Source organism: Peromyscus californicus, unplaced genomic scaffold (genome assembly GCF_007827085.1).
Source record: "Peromyscus californicus insignis strain IS unplaced genomic scaffold, ASM782708v3 Scaffold_11__1_contigs__length_118956290, whole genome shotgun sequence".
Lineage (NCBI taxonomy): Eukaryota > Metazoa > Chordata > Mammalia > Rodentia > Cricetidae > Peromyscus > Peromyscus californicus.
The window spans coordinates 83837827-83855194 of NW_026294402.1; the positions used below are offsets into that span (position 1 = coordinate 83837827).

The following is a 17368-nucleotide window of genomic DNA, read 5'->3' on the forward strand; positions in this document are numbered from 1 at the left end:
GCTGGTACCAGAGGCATCCTCTCCCTACTCCTACCTCGTGCAGGTCTGTGGATGGCCAATGTTCCCCAGAAGTTACTACCTGAGCACTGCTCGCCCTGTTACTTTCCCCTTTGTTGAACTTCTTCCCTTTTCCCAGTTTCTTTGTCATCCATCTACACTGCACCCCAAGCCTGACTAGTATAGATGCTGTATTCAGTGTGACTGAGCCTGCTTCCATGGTGGATTTAGTAGAATAGTCTTTCTGGACTTTACCCTCCAGCATGAAGCTCCCATCTTCGCCAGCACTGGAGTCTCAGCATCACTGGCCATATGACTTCGCCAGATTACATCATGATTTTTCCCGTTTGGAAAAAAAGGAGATGATATTGTGTCTTGTGGGTTTTGTGGGCAGGTGATGTGAGGATGGGTTTGTGAAGTGGACAGTACAGCTGGAGGAAAGCATCAAGGATTAATGCCATTGTTCCTGCTTTTCTTAGAAAGAGACACTTCGCAGAGGATCCTCTGCAAAAGGAAGGGTGGTTTATAACCAGAATGCTTTCCCATCACATCTGTGTAAAGCCACCTTTTCTGAGAGCCTGCATGGCTCATGCTTTGCCCCTGGCTATAGCATCTTTTGTGAGGGGTGCCTGCCTGCACATTTCTGTATGACAGCAGATGGCAGTAGAGAGTTAGGCTTGCTCTTAGAAAGGGTTTGGGCTGATAAAAAAAAATCTAAATAACTCTTTTAAGAAAAAACTTTCAGAGTCAACAGAGAGTAGGCATTTTCATATCTGTAAATATAAGAGAAGCCTGCATTTATTGAACACCTTATTGAGTTTTGACATACTTCCTTTATGTACTTAGTCTCTCTGTAAAGTCCCATCTTAAGAAGTTGGGTTTTAAGGAGAGTTTCAGTTACTTTGAAGTCCTTAGCTATCCATAGTTGTTGTGGGATCCAAACCCAAACCCAGTGATCCATCTGGAAGCCAGTACATTTGATTGATTGCTAGACTGTCTTCTAGGCTCTTGCCTTCACACAGAAGGTTGACATTTAAGAGGAGAAGTTTACATTTCTAGTTCTGTGTGTCATATTATAAAAATTCACAAGGAGTAGTGTGGAAGTGTAGGGTCCTTTTTATCCAGGATCTTCCTTGTGTTCTCCAACTTTTCATCTCAGAGGCAGCCACTTCTCTGTGTATCCTTCCTGAGATGGACTCGCAGGAGTGCACAGACATTGTAGAGAGAAGGGCGCCTGTCTTCATAGGCCATCTTAGTTTGACTTTGCTGTGTGGAACTGCTCAGCAGGTAGTGCCATATGAACTTTAGGTCTCTTCTGTGTTTCTGCTTTGCCTAGAAGAATCTAAATCCCTGTCTCCTTTGACTGCAGAGGAAGGTAGGACACAGAGAGGATCAGGGTTTACATGAGAGAAGTGATTTGGCAGAAACACAGAAATTCTTCTCATCAAGACTTCATGTAAGAGACAGATGTACAAAATTAGGACAGGGCAAGTAGTTTGTAAATGTCCCATAAAGGGTAATGACTTTAACGGACCAGGGATTTTGAGCTGGGGAGCTGTCCCAGCTCTCTGGCCTGCTACACTTGGGAGTGTTTTCTTTCTTAAGAAATGGCCTCCATTTCTACCACTATCCATATGTCCATGGTCTTATTCTTTGTTCTGAGACAAAAAGACCTGAAAGCCTCAGTGGGTGTCCTCTGGATTCCAGTCTGGACCTGTGACTACTTCTTTCATCTAAACACATAGTGTTCATGGGGTTGAGTCAAGCCTCACACTTATAATATCCTTAGGTTTGAAAGTAAGGCATATAGGCTGTCTTATGCTGTGATACATCACTGCCTGTTCATCAGAGTGCCCTGTTATACCCAGGAATACAACTTACCTGGCGGGGTGGGGTGTGCTTGGCCTAGTGCTCTGGTGATAGATATCGATTCTGTATTTTGATGCACGTTGGTGCACATGGCCAAAACATGTTGGGACAGAGTGAAAATGCATTTATGATGTAAATATTTTTTAATTACCTGTTTCCATTAGGTAATTTAGTTGATTAATTCTTCATGGGTTTAGAGGTTTTTCTTTTTATTTTCTTAAATTTTTATTACATTGTGTGTGTGTGTGTGTGTGTGTGTGTGTGTGTGTGTGTGTGTGTGTCTTGTGGAGTCAGAGGACAATTTAGGGGGAGTCAGTTCTCTCATTTCGCTATGTGACTTGTTGGCAAGCACCTTTAACCAGCTTGCTGGCCCAGAAAAAAATTTTTTTTTCAAAACCATTTATACATATAACCAGAAGTTGACTATGTCTTATTGTAACACATAATTGGTTTGGTTTATTACCTTGTGTGTTCTGCATTGTTTTCCTGTGAGAAGTAAGCATCGTGCATCAGTCTGCTTTAACACAATCGTGATGAGTTCAAAGTATTGATTTCTGAGTCTATCATAAGAGATGTCCTGAATTACTGGCCCTTGTGTTTTGTTTGGGGATGTCAGGTTCTTTGTGCTGTGGACATATGTTTAATGGCCATGCCTGAGTCTCTGCAGTCAGCCATGTGACCTAAGGAGTAGGCATGCAGTAGTTGATTACGTTGACATTTGATATTAATAGTTCAGGGAAGCTTTACATCATAATATGCTTATTCATTCAAGGTTTTAGGTGAAGGTTGTTTTGATTAATGTTTTGTAGTTAAATACACGGCAGTGCTGGGATCCCAACCTGGCAGCCTGTGACATAGAAGCCTGCACAGTCCATCTCTAGTAAAATGGTGTGGGTCCTTCCTCCACAAAAAAGCCTCACTTGTGTTAAGAATTCCACAAAGCTGTTTAGAGTTTATGTGACTATGGAGAGTTGGAATGCTGAAGATCTGTAACTCAATTATAATGAGCTATCTTTAGCCCACCAATAGCTTATTCATTGCCCATCTCTGTGTTATATCCAACATCCTTGTGATTACCAGGTGAAATCCTTTTGTGATGTACTCACAAACCACTAATTCCCACCAACCCAAAGGCTAAGATGTCACCAGATACCACCTGAAGCCTATAACTGCCATTCCCTTGCTTTGCTGTCACTGGCCTTATCTGATGCTCCCACCATGTATTTGAAGAGTATCTTGATGTGACTTTCTTTTGTTCTGTAACTATAAAACCTTCACAAAACTGTTACCACTCTGGGGCTTGGTATTTGGAATAACCTGAATCCATGTTCCTGGCCAATGACCACTAATATTTGGCTTTAGAGTAACTTATCCCTTATTCCCTTTGAGGTGAAAGCTATGTTTTTGTACTGACCATGGCCTCTAAAGTAGTTGACCTGTGGCTTTGTTTCTTCCAGCCCTTTGCTCAGCCACACTTGTACCTGTTGGCAGTGGGAACAGTATAGATGGTGAATCTTGACCCTCCTGGGATAGCTTTCTCTTTGAACTCAAGGACTGAAGGACCCTTTGAGCTTTCTGAATTGGTTTTCGTGTGTGAAGTGAAGAGCAGTCTGAACCCTCCTGCCTGCCTATAGATGCAGCACTTTTACTCACCCCTTTATTCCTAGAGGATAGTAGCATGCTGGGTGTTGGTGGACACTTCACAAATATTGGTTCCTAAACTCCGCTCTTCTTGACCCTGCACTGTGGTTCAGAGTCAGGTGTCTCATGTGATGATTTAAGCAAGTGACTGCCTGAATATGGTCAGGAACCTAAAAAGAATATAATATGGCCACAGGCTGCTCATTATGTCCTTCACCCCTTCACCCTCATTCTTTCTTTTGTTTCAGAGAGAGCTGAGCTGTAAGGAGTTCTAGGAAGAAGAAAGGATTTCCACTGTTTACTGGTCCCCAGGGCAAGAGCAGGTTACAGCATAGTGATTGAACAAAAGAACTGCATGGACGCTTAGCTGAGGCTTGTTGTATGACCAGTGCTATATTAGATGAGGTAACCATGGGGATGGAACACAGATATCCAGGCAGGAAATCACAAGTGGGTTTGTGAGACATGATTCAGTTGATGTAACTGGTGTCACAGGAATATACAGGGAAAATGATGTGGAGGGTAATGACTGGGAGACTAGAGGAGGCTTTGCATAGCCAAGAAAGGACAATTGGATGTTATCATTAAAGGTGATTAACTAAACGTATTTTGGATTTTTTTTTTGTAATTGTTTTTGAGACAAGGTCTCATGTAAACCAGGATAGCCTTGAACTCTATGTGAACCCTATGTAGCCTAGGATAACTTTGAATTCCTGATCCTCCGCTAAAATTACAGGCTGGATTACATGCAAGATTCACCATGCCCATTTTCAGGCAGTGTTGAAGATCAAACATAGGGCTCTGTGCATAGTAAGTAAACATTCCTCAACTGAGCTACATCCCCAAGCTAAATGCTTTTGAGCAAGGAAGAACCAGGAAAAGCTTGCATTTAGGAAGTGGGTTAAGCAGTTGGACTTGCCAGAGGAATAGTACATTCAGAATAATAAGATGAGAACTCTGGCCCTAGTGCAGAGGGGCAACTGCATTGTCACATTCATGAAGTTTCTGAAGAACATGAAAGATATGGTCAGGAAATGCAAGATGAAAAGAATTAAAGGAAGAAGGAGAACACTAAGAACTGTACCTGTTGAATTTAGAGCAGACAAGCTGTTCCTATCTCTTGGGCTCCACCACTTACTCTCAGGATGAGGGCAGAGACAGTCCAGGTGCTGAACCAGTTCCATCTGTCCCAGGAGTCTGAGTTCAGGATGTCATCAGAGACATCTGCTGTTGTCTTACTGAAAATGATGTTCCCAAGGGTGAGCAAAATCCTCAGAACTAGGGTGAGTAGAAGAATGCACAAAATCCCCTTTCATTTTCTCTGAAAGCCTGTTTCCTAGGGTTCCTGTTGCTGATGAAGAGTCCACAGCTCTGCTTGTTCCCATCTCCTCTGCATCCTGTACTGCAACGGTTGCCTCCCAGCCACCCCTAAGAGAAACTGTTCTTATCCTCTCCACCTTTGACTCCATTTCTGTGTTTGTTTCGGAAACTTTCTATATATCATGATGGTAGCATCTGCAGCCTGTGGGCCCAGTCTGGCCCCCTACCTGTGCTAGTAAATAAGCATAGCCAGTTATCCATGTGTTAGTAAATAAGCATAGCCAGTTATCCATGTATATATTGTCTATGACTGCTTTCATAGTACAAAACTGACCTGTGGCCCACAGTGTCTCATAACCTGAATTATTTATTGTTTGGCCCTTTACAGAAAAAAAAAAAATCAACCAACCAAACTCCAGTTCTTCACCTGCACTCTTCTAGTTTCTTGCTCCCTCTTTGGCTGAGCCCTGGGGAAGAAAGAATGCAGAAATCAGTTCTAAGGGAAGACTGGAGTAAGTAGGTGTGCTTGATTTCACTGGGCATTCCACAGGAACTCCATCCCTTTCTCTGCCAGCCTGTTCATGAAATAGTGCCTCATATTTCTTAATTCCCAAGAGAAAGTCTCATAATAAATATGATTATTGTAGATGATACTTAACCATAGAGTTCATAAGCACTCTCTAATTTAATGTTCGTGATCAGCAGGTGACCAAGCAGATTTGCAGGTGGTAATGTTGAAACACAGACTGGAAAGTGACTTGCCCTTGATCCCACAGGTAGGAAGGAGCATGGTCCTTGCCCCTTACCAGCTGCCTTCAGAGCAGTACCAAATAAGGGGAAAAAGAAAGATTGTGAACAAACACAGGGTATAAGGCTGGGGCCAAGGTAAGCTTTACAGTTTTGAATGCAAGAAAGCCATGAAACTACACCTCCCCCAAGAAGAATAAACAATAAACTGTGATTGTGCAGAAGGATTTGGTGATCCCCAGAGACCTCTTCTTGAAGTTCCTATTGCAATCCTGATGAGTGGAGCTTTTTGCCTGTCCTAGTTAATTACATTCTACTCCAGCAGGGCCTATGAAGCCAGAGCACAAGGGGTTAAACAAAATCAGGATTGTGGTCTACGCTGTGTTAATATCTGTGCTAATTTATCATTGTCCTCTGTTAATGAGCCTTTGGTGATTGAAAACAGGGCCAGGCCAGAGCTTCAGGAAGAATATACATGAAGAAGGAAGGCTTTTCTTTTTTTCCTACTGAATTTTGACTGTGGTACGTTAGGGTGTGTCTAGGGTCACACTCTAGTGTGTGTGGCATGGAAAGCTTGTTGAGCCCATACCTGATTTTCTTGTCCCACTAATTTCTTCATCACTGGGGAAAGGAGGCATCCAGAAGCAGTGTTATGATGTGTGAAGATTACCAGAGGGCTGTGTGTGTGTGTGTGTGTGTGTGTGTGTGTGTGTGTGTGTCAGGCAAAGAGGAGAGAAGGGAAGAAAGGATGGTAGCAAGGCACAGGAATAACTTCAACTAAAGATGGATGAAGTCAAGTAAGGGATGTAATATGTATTCAGAAAAACCAAATAGCAGATGTAGGAGCATACCAGAAAAGACTTCCTAAGTAACTGCTGGAACCTGGGATCACAGTCCACAAATGGTAGAAGGTTATTGGGTGGGGGTAATCCTATGGGCAGGGACACACAGCCAACATCCCCAGTAGAATGCCAGGACCCTGAAGTTTCAGATCCCTGAGTTACCTAACAGTTCAAAGGCCATTCTCGCTTCTGCTTATCAGCTCTAGAGTTCACGTCAAACTAACAGCCTTTCGAAGATAAACTTTCTCATTTTGTCCCATAATATTACTTCTTTAATCCAAATATATGTACCTTAGAGGTATTAAAGTAGGGGGTGTCATGCCAGGATTGATCTATCTGAAGATAATGTACTTGTCTTTCAGGGTCTTTGTGCTCTAGAAGTCTATTAAAATTCAAACATGCAGCATGACTTGGAAAAAATTATGGCATGCAAGGAAATTTGCTACCCAATGGAGTCACTGAGACATATACACTCAGCTCTATGAGGTAGACTCCAGGGAGAGCAGCAGACCAAGCGCAGGACGGAGCAGGGAGGAGGGCAATGACAGCAAGCTTACCTCTAGCCTGAGGGCGAAGAATGGCTTTCCTCATCTGTTTCCTTTCTGCATTCTGTTCTTCCACCAGCATAAATGTAGCAGCTCCAGAATTCTGCCTTCTCTCCTTAGCAGCTGGCACTGGTGGTTATCTCTGCCTTCTCCTCTTAGGAGCTGGCACTGGTGGTTATCTCTGCCTTCTCCTCTTAGGAGCTAGCACTGGTGGTTATTTCTGCCTTCTCTCCTTAGCAGCTGGCACTGGTGGTTATCTCTGCCTTCTCCTCTTAGCAGCTGGCACTGGTGGTTATCTCTGCCTTCTCCTCTTAGCAGCTGGCACTGGTGGTTCTCCTGGCTGTTCTGTTGCCTTCCTTTTCTGTTGCTTTGCTTTTCTACTTTTTATTATGTTATCTAGTATGCCACATGAGATGTAACCTCTTAAATTGTAGGTGTAGAGTGCATTTGTTTTGGCTATAAACACAATGTCATATCACAGACCTCTAGAACTTTTCCATCTTGCATGACTAAAATGTTGAATGCTGGGTTTATCAAAAGCATCTTCCTCAGGCCTCTGGCAAAGGGCATTCTGCTTTCTGTTTATAAAAGTTTTACTATTCTAGATGCCTGCAGGTGGAATCAGATAGTCCATGTGTTTATGTGATTTTTTTTTTCATTTAGCGTAGTATCCTCACAGTTCATCCATGCCCACTATTATGGTGATATTTTATTTGTATTAAAATGTTATTTGTATGTTAATAAATAAAGTTGCCCGGGGGTCAGAGCTATTAGCAAGCCATAGGAAAGCAGGGCAGTGGTAGCGTACGCTTGTAATTCCAGCACTTGGTAGGCAGAGCTGGGTAAGTCTCTGTGTGTTCAGGGATACAGCCATTATTGGATACACATGCCTTTAATCTTAATACCAATCATGGAAAACCTGGAGGCCTATACAGACAGGCCATGAGGAGGCGGTCATGTGGTTTGGTTTACAACCAATGAGAAGGCAGGACAGGAACTCTATATAAAGACTTTAACACAGGGGTAGCTCTGGTTCGGAGAGGTAGGACCACCGCAGGAGGAAGGGTAAGGTTTTAGCTCTTAGCTCTGACCTCTTGGCTTTCTTCTTTGCATTGGTTCTGTGTTTCTTATTTAATAAGAAGGTTGGATACATCTACACACTATTATAAAATTTTCTTCTATTTTATGGTAGATTAATATATTACCACATGGATGTGCCATGGAATTTGTTTTTTGTTGTTGCTTTTATTTAAGAAATTTTTTAAATTCATTTTACATACCAACCACAGATCCCCCATCCCTTCCTCCAAAAGAGTAAGGCCTCTCATAGGAGTAAACAAAGCCTGATACATTCAGTTGAGGCAGGACCAAGCCTCTCTCCACTTCATCGGGGTGAGCAAGGTGTCTGACCATAGGGAATGGGCTCCAGAAAGCCAGCTCATGCACCAGGGATAGATCCTGATTCCACTGCCAGGGGTCCCCTTGAACAGACTCAACTATACAACTGCCTCCCACATGCAGAGGGCCTAGTCTGGTCCCATGCAGGCTCCACAGCTGTCAGTCTAGGGTTCATGAGTTCCCACAAGCTTGATTCAGTTGTCTCTATAGGTTTCCCCATCATGATCTTAACCCCGCCCCCCCCGGCCTTGCTCACATAATCCTTCCTCCCCTCTCTTTGACTGGACTCCTGGAGCTTGGCCTGGTGCTTGGCTGTGGATCTCTGCATCTGTTTCCATCAGTTTTTGGATGAAGGCTCTATGATGATAGTTAGGGTGTTCAACAATCTGATTAGAGGAGAAGACCAGTTCAGGCACCCCCTCCACTACTGCTTGGAGTCTTAGCTGGGGTCATCCTTATTGATTCCTGGGAATTTCCCTAGCACCAGGTTTCTCCCTAACCCTATAATGTCTTCCTCTATCAAGATATCTCTTTCATTGCTCTCCCACTCTGTCCCTCCCCCAGCTCAACCATCCTGTTCCCTCATCCCCTCCCCTCTATTGCCCTCCTCGCCCCCAGTTTACTCATGGAGATCTCATCTGCTTCCCCTTCCCAGGGCAATCCATGCATCCCTCTTAGGGTCCTCCTTGTTTCCTAGTTTCTTTGGAGCTGTGGGTTGTAGTCTGGTTATCCTTTGCTTTACATCTAGTATCCACTTATGAGTGAGTACATATCATATTTGTCTTTCTGAGTCTGGGCTACCTCACTCAGGATGATATTTCTAGTTCCATCCATTTGCCTGCAAATTTCATGATGTCATTGTTTTTTACAGGATTTGTTTTTTGTTGTCATTTTTGTTTGTTTGTTTTGATCAGTTGTTACTGTGATGGACATTTAGGCTACTCTACCTTTTGGCTGTTGTGTACAATTCTACAGTGAAAATGGAAGGGCAAAGACTCTCTAAGATCATGTTTTAATTCTTTTGGATAACATCTAGGAGTAGGATTGCTAGATTTTATGGTAGTTCTACTTTTAATTTTCTGAGAAATCTGCATGCCATGTCCTATCATTTTGTACTTTTATGGCTAGTGCTGGAGAGAACTGCACACCTATCTCTCTTCTTACTCTTTACCCCTATCTTCCTTCTCCAGCAAACAAAACTGTTGCCTGCCCCTTGTCAACACTCTGCTCCTGCTACCCTTCTTTCAGTTTCTAGGATATAACCTGACTCTTGACATGTTCTTAAAAATCCACGTCAAATCAAAATACCCCATGACCTGATCTTTTCACCCAGCTAGATTTACTTAGTTTCTGCTGGAGTCTCTAGAGCCCTTGTCTTGGTTGTTTGGGACAATTGATAGAGATGTTGTCTTGGTCTGAATTTTTATTTTAACTGAACTGCTGTCTCCTGAAGGCAGGGACTCTGGGTCCCCTCTGAGGACTTTACAAAATGCCTTTTTCTCATCGTGGAGAGGTGAAATTCACAGAGAATGTATGTGTTTAACTGGGTTAGAAGACAGAACTTTAAGTCAGTTGCTCTGGAAACATAAAGAGGACCCTAGGGAGTAGGGTTCAATCCAAGTATCCAGAAAACTGTTCATTTCTATAGTGATAAATGACAGGGACAGGGCAGAGAGGAAAGGTCAGTGACACCCATTTTTTAGCAAACAGTTCTTGGAATAGATAGGCAGGCTTAGAGGATTAAATCTGACTGCACCTGAACTCTTCAGTGTGGGATGTTGCCAGGTAGGGTGGACAGGTACATGCCAGGAACAGGAAGTGTAGTTCACCTCACAGGAAATCAGCAGCTGCTTAAAGCAGGGGCCAGTCTAGCTGGCAGTCTGAATACCACTACTTCTAGCACCCTGTGCTGGAGAGTCCTTGGCTTCCACCCATAGTATGCCTTGTCAACAGTGCTGTCTGAGTGGTTAGCCCCCAGCTAAGCTGAAAGTCTGAGCCTACCTTTGCCTGTCAATGGGAGGGAGAGGAGGAGGAGTGGGCTGCTTGGTACTCTTAATAGCTACGAAAACAGCTCGATCTTTTCTGCTTTTCCCTTACCCTCTCACACCCCTCCATCTGTCATTATCCCAGGGTACTGCCTCCCAAACCGGACAGGTGTGTAGAATCAGCTGCATGTTAGAATTAAAGGAAGTTGTGAGGCTCTGCCCATGGAGAACCCTCTGGCTGGTGTGGATGAGGCTAGGAGTCTGCCAAGAACTGCTGAAGGATAGATACAGGCCTAACTAAGTAGCTGAATAATTATTTCCTTCTTTGTCCAACTTGATTTTTTCATAATTTCACAAAGATCATATATTTCTTTAAAAAATATTAAAAGCATTGATAATATTAGAAATAAAACCCAGATGCTATCCTGAAGTGATCTTGCAGTAATCATTGATACTCCAAATACATTCCTGTTCCCACAGGTGGACTTGACCTCATCTTCTTGCCAGGCCTCGGGTTTGACAGAGATGGCAACCGGCTTGGGCGGGGCAAGGGCTACTATGACACCTACCTGAAGCGCTGTGTGCAGCATCAAGAAGTGAAGCCCTACACCTTGGCTTTGGCTTTCAAAGAGCAGATCTGTCCCCAGGTCCCAGTGGATGAGCACGACATGAAGGTAGATGAAGTCCTTTATGAAGACTCTCCAGCATCTTAAGTCAGACGATGACAGCCATACTCACTGTCTTGTACCGGTGTGAGGAAAATATGTGTATTTTCCCCTTGTCAGAAATGAGTTAAAATGGCACATTAAAGTGAATATTGATTGTGTTTCTTTAGTGTAAATATAAAGTATCTACCATAAAACCATCTTTATAAATCAATAGAAGAGTGAATACCAGAATATTAATTCAAATGGAGGCAAAAGCTCTATGGTTTTCAGCTTAGCTTCCTGGTGTTAAGCTGGTAAGCTGACCTTTCTGCCTTGCAGTTTAAATTAAAAATTTATGAGTATTAGAGAAACATAGAAATTGGGGGTGAAGGCTCTATTTCTTAATGTCCAGTTATAGGTCTGATTGCTCTGGCATATGGAGACTCAGCTGTTATTAATTGGTTTGGCAGTACTTGCTATGGGTAAAATATTCCCCAAGAATATTATACCACATAATCATGACTTCATTCACTCACCTTGAAGTTTTATGTATGACAGACACTTCGTAGCTTCATGTGGTGAATAGATGGGAATCATTTGTGGTTTACACACTTTGATTCAGTTGATTGGTCTTTGGCCCTTAGGACTTTAAGATCTGATATACGTTAGGAATTATTTCTGTTGATTCATGGGTTCCATTTGGAAATGGAAGCTGCCATGGGTTGGACATTGGCAGATGGCCTCACAGCTGGGAAGAGGTAATTTTGTTGAGGAGGGGGAAGATTTGGTTATCACAAGACACTCAGGGGTCTTCCTGGACGTGACTGCTTGCTTGGGTCCCACCCGCAGCCCGTCACCAGCTCCTGCTGGCGTTGCCTCTGGGATGCCGTCTGCATCTGTTCTCTCTTCCCTCTCATCTTGCTGCTATTTTCCTCAACCCTCAGCATTTCTCAGCTGAAGTAGGCAGCTTCATGCTCAGCTTCTTTTGCCTCCAATTTATTTCAGGAGTGATCTGACAAGACATGAATCTAATGTGGACTCTCCCAATTGGAGTATTTTGGAGACTTTTTAACAGTGAGATGCCGTCTTCCACTGTGGAAGAAAGCTCTTGTAAGGGGCCCCCTACCCTTCTTCTATCATCTTTTCCCTCTCTTCCTGTATTATCTTTCTGTGCATGCTGTGAGCATCACAGGCTGTTCCTGCCCTCTGCCCTGTGCAAGCCTGTTTTCCTGTGTCTGCTCAGTGTTGTCTTCTTTTGTCCTGGGAACTGCTGTGCTTCTTTAGGGCTCGGCTCCTGTGTTGTCCTTCCAGGAGGTCTTCTTTGGCTCCCCCACTGCTGGTTCAAGTCCCCCCTCCTTCCCTGACTGTGGCCAATGCTCCGTTTATCACATTGACCTACATAACAGTTATTAGTGTCTGTGTCAGTTTTCTTCATAAGTCCATAAATTCAAAGGAGCTTCCTGTGTTCGGTACATAACTGATGTAGAGTATTTGGTAGCATTTTAAAAGAGTAAACAAAATGCATGTACATTTATTTCATTTAAAACACAGATCTACTTTTTATATAATATATAGTTTGCATAATATATAGTTTGATATTTTATGCACAAAAGTAAAAAAAAATACTTCAAAAATGCCAATTTGGCTAACAGTGGATCTGTACAGTTTTGGATATACAATGAGAAATGAGAGAGAAATGGAATTCCTACAAACTAGGATGACATGATTATACTGGTTGATCTTCTTTTGTGTTACTTCAGCCGCAAAGTTCAGGTAAATGTTGATATAGCTGGCATGACTGTGATATAGTTAAATCATAAAATTACCGAGCTACAGCAGGTCTGGAAATCTTTCTTTCATAACTCAACTTATGTTATTCTTTTACCAAAAGAGCCAGATGTAGTTAGAGAAATGACTCGCCAGAAATTGCCAGGTCACCCAAGGTTCAGAAAAGTAAAAAAACCACAGGATCTCTCCCTGTAATGATTAATCCTGTCAACTTGTCAGGATTTAGAATTACCATGGAAGCAATTCCTGGGTGTGTTTATGAGGGTGTTTGCAGCAAGGTTTAATTAAACAGTGAAGACTTGCCCCAAATGTGGTAACTCCGTCTCATGGGGTAGGATCCTGGATTGAGTGACAAGGAGAAAAGGACCCGAGCACTAACGTTCACCGCTCTCTGCTTCCTGACTGTGGGTGCCTCATGTCCTGGATGCCATGATGGATTATGTGTGCCAAAGCAAACACTTCCCTAAGTTGCTTCTTACCAAGTATTTTGGTAATAACAAGCATAATAACTAATACACACTCCTAAAACGAGATCCATTCCTGTGTGACCAACCATGCCCCATAGTATTCCTGCTGAAGGTATTAGAAGGAAGAAACCCACACACACATGTTGTGGGATGGTCTGTATGTCAAGTGTGTTGCTGATTGGTCAATAAATAAATCACTGGTTGGCCAGTGGCCAGGCAGGAAGTATAGGCGGGACAAGAAGGAGAATAAAGCTGGGAAGTGGAAGGCTGAGAGAAAGACACTGCCAGCCGCCATGATGACAAACAGCATGTGAAGATGCCGGTAAACCACGAGCCACGTGGCAAGGTATAGATTTATAGAAATGGATTAATTTAAGCTGTAAGAACAGTTAGCAAGAAGCCTGCCACGGCCATACAGTTTGTAAGCAATATAAGTCTCTGTGTTTACTTGGTCGGGTCTGAGCGGCTGTGGGACTGGCAGGTGAGAGAGATTTGTCCTGACTGTGGGCCAGGCAGAAAACTCTAGATACACACACACCTGATGATGTAGAGTATGATGACACTTTAGCTGTGTGATTAGGACATCTATGACCCAGGGATGAGCACCACAGTGTAGGACATCATGTGTTATGATTTGAATCTGAAATGCCCTCACAGGTTCATGTTTTGAACAGTTGTCCCCAGTGATGGCACTATTTTGCAGGAAGTGGGGCCTTAGGAGGTAGATCCTAGCTGGCAGAAGTAGGCCACTGGGAGTAGATCTGCCCCTGGTTCCTCTCTGACTTTCTGCTTCCTAATCTGCTGTGATGAAGCCCTCACTGCTGTGACACTTCCATAGCATGCCTTCCTTGCATTCCTGAACTGAAACCCTCTGAAACTGTGAGCCCAACCAAATCATTCCCCTCTTGATTTGTTTTTGACAGATGTCTGTCACAGCAATACAAAAGGAATGAGTACACACTGTAAGAATGAAGAAAGTCTCAGGAGAAGGGTTAATCTAGGTAGAGGAGAACCAGCAACCAGATACTAACTGAAACCTTTAACCAGAGAGGAACCAGGGACAGATCTACTCCCAATGGCCTACTTCTGCTAGCTAGGCTCCACCCCCTAATACGCCACTTAATCTTGAAGTGTTGAAAGCACCAGAACCATAACAAGTGTATGATGTATATTATAGAACTGTGCTTAATTGAACTAAAACTAAACTATATGAAGTCCTAGTCCATCGATGGTTAAGAATAATTCACAATTAATCCTCATATCCTCCTATATAAAGGACTGATTGAATATATCCTGGCCCCAGATATTAAAATATTTGTGTAGAGATGGTGGAGGGGGGATGTGGGGGTATGTGTGTTCCTTGTAGAGATGTCTGAAATTTAGTTGCTCATGGTGTGTTTGCATGGGTGTATGTTTAATTCTTCCACTAGCCTATAGCTCCTCAAAGTACATTCTCTGACAAATACATAATCATTTCAAGATCCAGTACAGACCCCAACACAAAATTGTTGCTAGAGTTTTCCTGCCTGGCCCACAGTCAGGACAAACCGCTGGTCCCACAGCCGCTCAGACCCAACCAAGTAAACACAGAGACTTACATTGCTTACAAACTGTATGGCCGTGGCAGGCTTCTTGCTAAGTGTTCTTACAGCTTAAATTAATCCATTTCTATAAATCTATACCTTGCCACGTGGCTCGTGGCTTACCGGCATCTTCACATGCTGCTTGTCATGCCGGTGGCTGGCAGTGCCTTCCTTCTGCCTTCCTGTTCTCTCAATTCTCCTCTCTGTTAGTCCCGCCTATACTTCCTGCCTGGCCACTGGCCAATCAGTGATTTATTTATTGACCAATCAGCAACACATTTGACATACAGACCATCCCACAGCACAAAATAAATGGTGAATAATTCCTGATGAGGGAATGAACTCGATTCAATGCTGCCCTGCCTCTGTGGCACATGCGCTGGATTTTATGGTGGTTACTATTCATTGTTGAGGTTCTGCTCACTCAGCATTGCCATAGGATTGGATTATTCCAGAACAAGTGTTCCAGGAATTCAGGTACACTGCTTTGGCCAGTATGTATCTGTGAGTTGCATTGTCTGTGTTCCTTTTCCTTGTTGGCAATTTCCGTCTTTGCATATTTTGCATATTTTTTTGTCATTTTCTTATACCTGTAAGGTTTTAGACCTTCTGCCCTGTAAGAGTGATTGTCATTCCCATGGGCTTCTATGCACATAAATGCTTCTTTTTATGCTTAAAAGTAAATGTTCCTCTAAATAATAAAACGCATACCATAAAACACGCATACCAAAAGGGTATGGTAATACTGAAGTAGAGTGTATAAAATTTACCATATTTTTTAAAGGATATAGTAATATAAAATTGTGTTTTAAAATATATTTTTCACTATATCTTTTTAAAATCATATTTTAGTAATTCTTTGAGAATTTCATACAATGACCATATTTTGATGATATTCATTCCCCTGTACCTCTCAGTCAGATTCACCTTACATCCCTACCCACACAATTTCACGTTCTCTTTCTTTCCTTTAAAACCTATTGATTCCAAGTTGTATTGTTCAGCTACTTTCAGGTGTGGGGCTTCCCTGTAGTGTGGTCTGCCTACCAAGAGTAACACTACGGGAAAAAAGAAAACCGACTTTCTCTCTCTCAGCACCTATTAAGGGTCAGTACTAGCTACTCGACTAGGAGTGAGACCTTATGGCCGTCACCCCCTCCCCCATGCTGCGCCTTTGTCTGGCTTGAGCTTGTGCAAGTTTTGTGCGTGCTGTCATAATCACTTTGAGTTCACATGTACGACTTCCCAGTTGTGCCAGAAAATGCTGTTTTCTTGATGTCACCCACCACCTCTGGTTCTTGCAATTTTCTCTTCCCTCTGCCTCGAAGATTCCTGAGCCTTAGGGAGAGGGGTGTTATAAACATATCACTTAAGCCGGAGCAATCAGTTTCTTATTCTTTTTGCACCGACCAGTTGTTGGTCTATGTGTTAGTTTCCATCTGTTGCAGGAAGTTGCCTATCTGGTGAGGGCTGATAGGTGGACTGATCTACGAGTATAGCAATAAGTCATTTGGAGTTATTTTAATACTATGTCCATTTAGTGGAATAATAGTACTAGGTGTGTCTAGGGCCTATGGTCTATCTAGCCACATGTTCTTGGCCCTGAGAATGAATAACAGTATAGGTTCTAACTCATAGAGTAGGTCTTACATATCTTATTCTAAGAGGTTTTTTTTTTTTTGTCTAGGTTTTGTTGTTGTTTTAGTTTTTGGAGAATTTCATACAATGTATTTTTATCGAAATTGCCCAACTACTCCCAGATCCATCCTCATCTTGCTACCCACCCCCAAATTCATGCCCTCTTATTCATTCGTTTGTTTGTTTATTCATTCATTTTTAAATAACTATGACTCCTGTTTGTGCTATCCCTATACTCCTAGGTGTGGGATTATCCACCGGAGTGTCATTGACCTACCAGAAGCCACACCCCTGAAAACATGCATCCAAGTAACATTGTATAGACTCAGCATGTTATATTTAGGAATATATAGGTACATACAAATACATATATGTATGTAATACAAATTAATGAAAAAAGAATTTGAAGGAAGGCAGAAAGGATTATATGGGAGGGCTTAGAGGGAGGAAAGGGAAAAGGGAAATGTTTGTAATTAAATTATAATATCAAAAATAAAAACAAAACAAACAAGAAAACAGACTCTCTTTCCCCCAGAAGCCATCAGCTGTCCATAGCTCCTCATTTAGGGGTAGAGGCTCAGGAATCCCTTCCTTCTCCATGCTAGAATGCTGATTGGCTTGATCTTGTGCAGTCGACCACTGCTCTGAGTTCAGGAGTGAGGATGTCCTGTCGTGTCCAGAAGACACTGTTTAGCTCTGGTCCTCTCTAACTTCTGGCTCTTAAATCTTTCTTTCTTCTGTCCTGCAATGGTCCCTGGGCCTTGGGGAACAGGTGTGATATACAAACAGATGGCTGAGCACTCCATTGACACTCATTCTCTCTACTTGGACCAGTTGTGAGTTACTTCATTAATCATCATCTGCTGCAACTTCTCTGATGAGGTCTGGTCTGGGGTGTGTG

General features: G+C 42.8%; 1 protein-coding gene across 5 annotated transcripts in view; it reads left to right on the forward strand.

The window, feature by feature from the left end:
- Nucleotides 1–17368, forward strand: part of Mthfs (methenyltetrahydrofolate synthetase) — a 266405-nt gene that overhangs the window by 23272 nt on the left and 225765 nt on the right. For 3 of the 5 annotated variants that reach the window (XM_052716485.1, XM_052716501.1, XM_052716477.1), the window contains exon 3: nucleotides 10825–11018. The exons of 1 other annotated variant lie outside the window; for it this stretch is intronic. In XM_052716485.1, the coding sequence (XP_052572445.1) occupies nucleotides 10825–11018 (194 nt within the window). Of the gene's footprint in view, nucleotides 1–10824; nucleotides 11171–17368 lie in introns of those variants that run through there. One more of the 5 variants, XM_052716493.1, reaches the window with a different exon arrangement.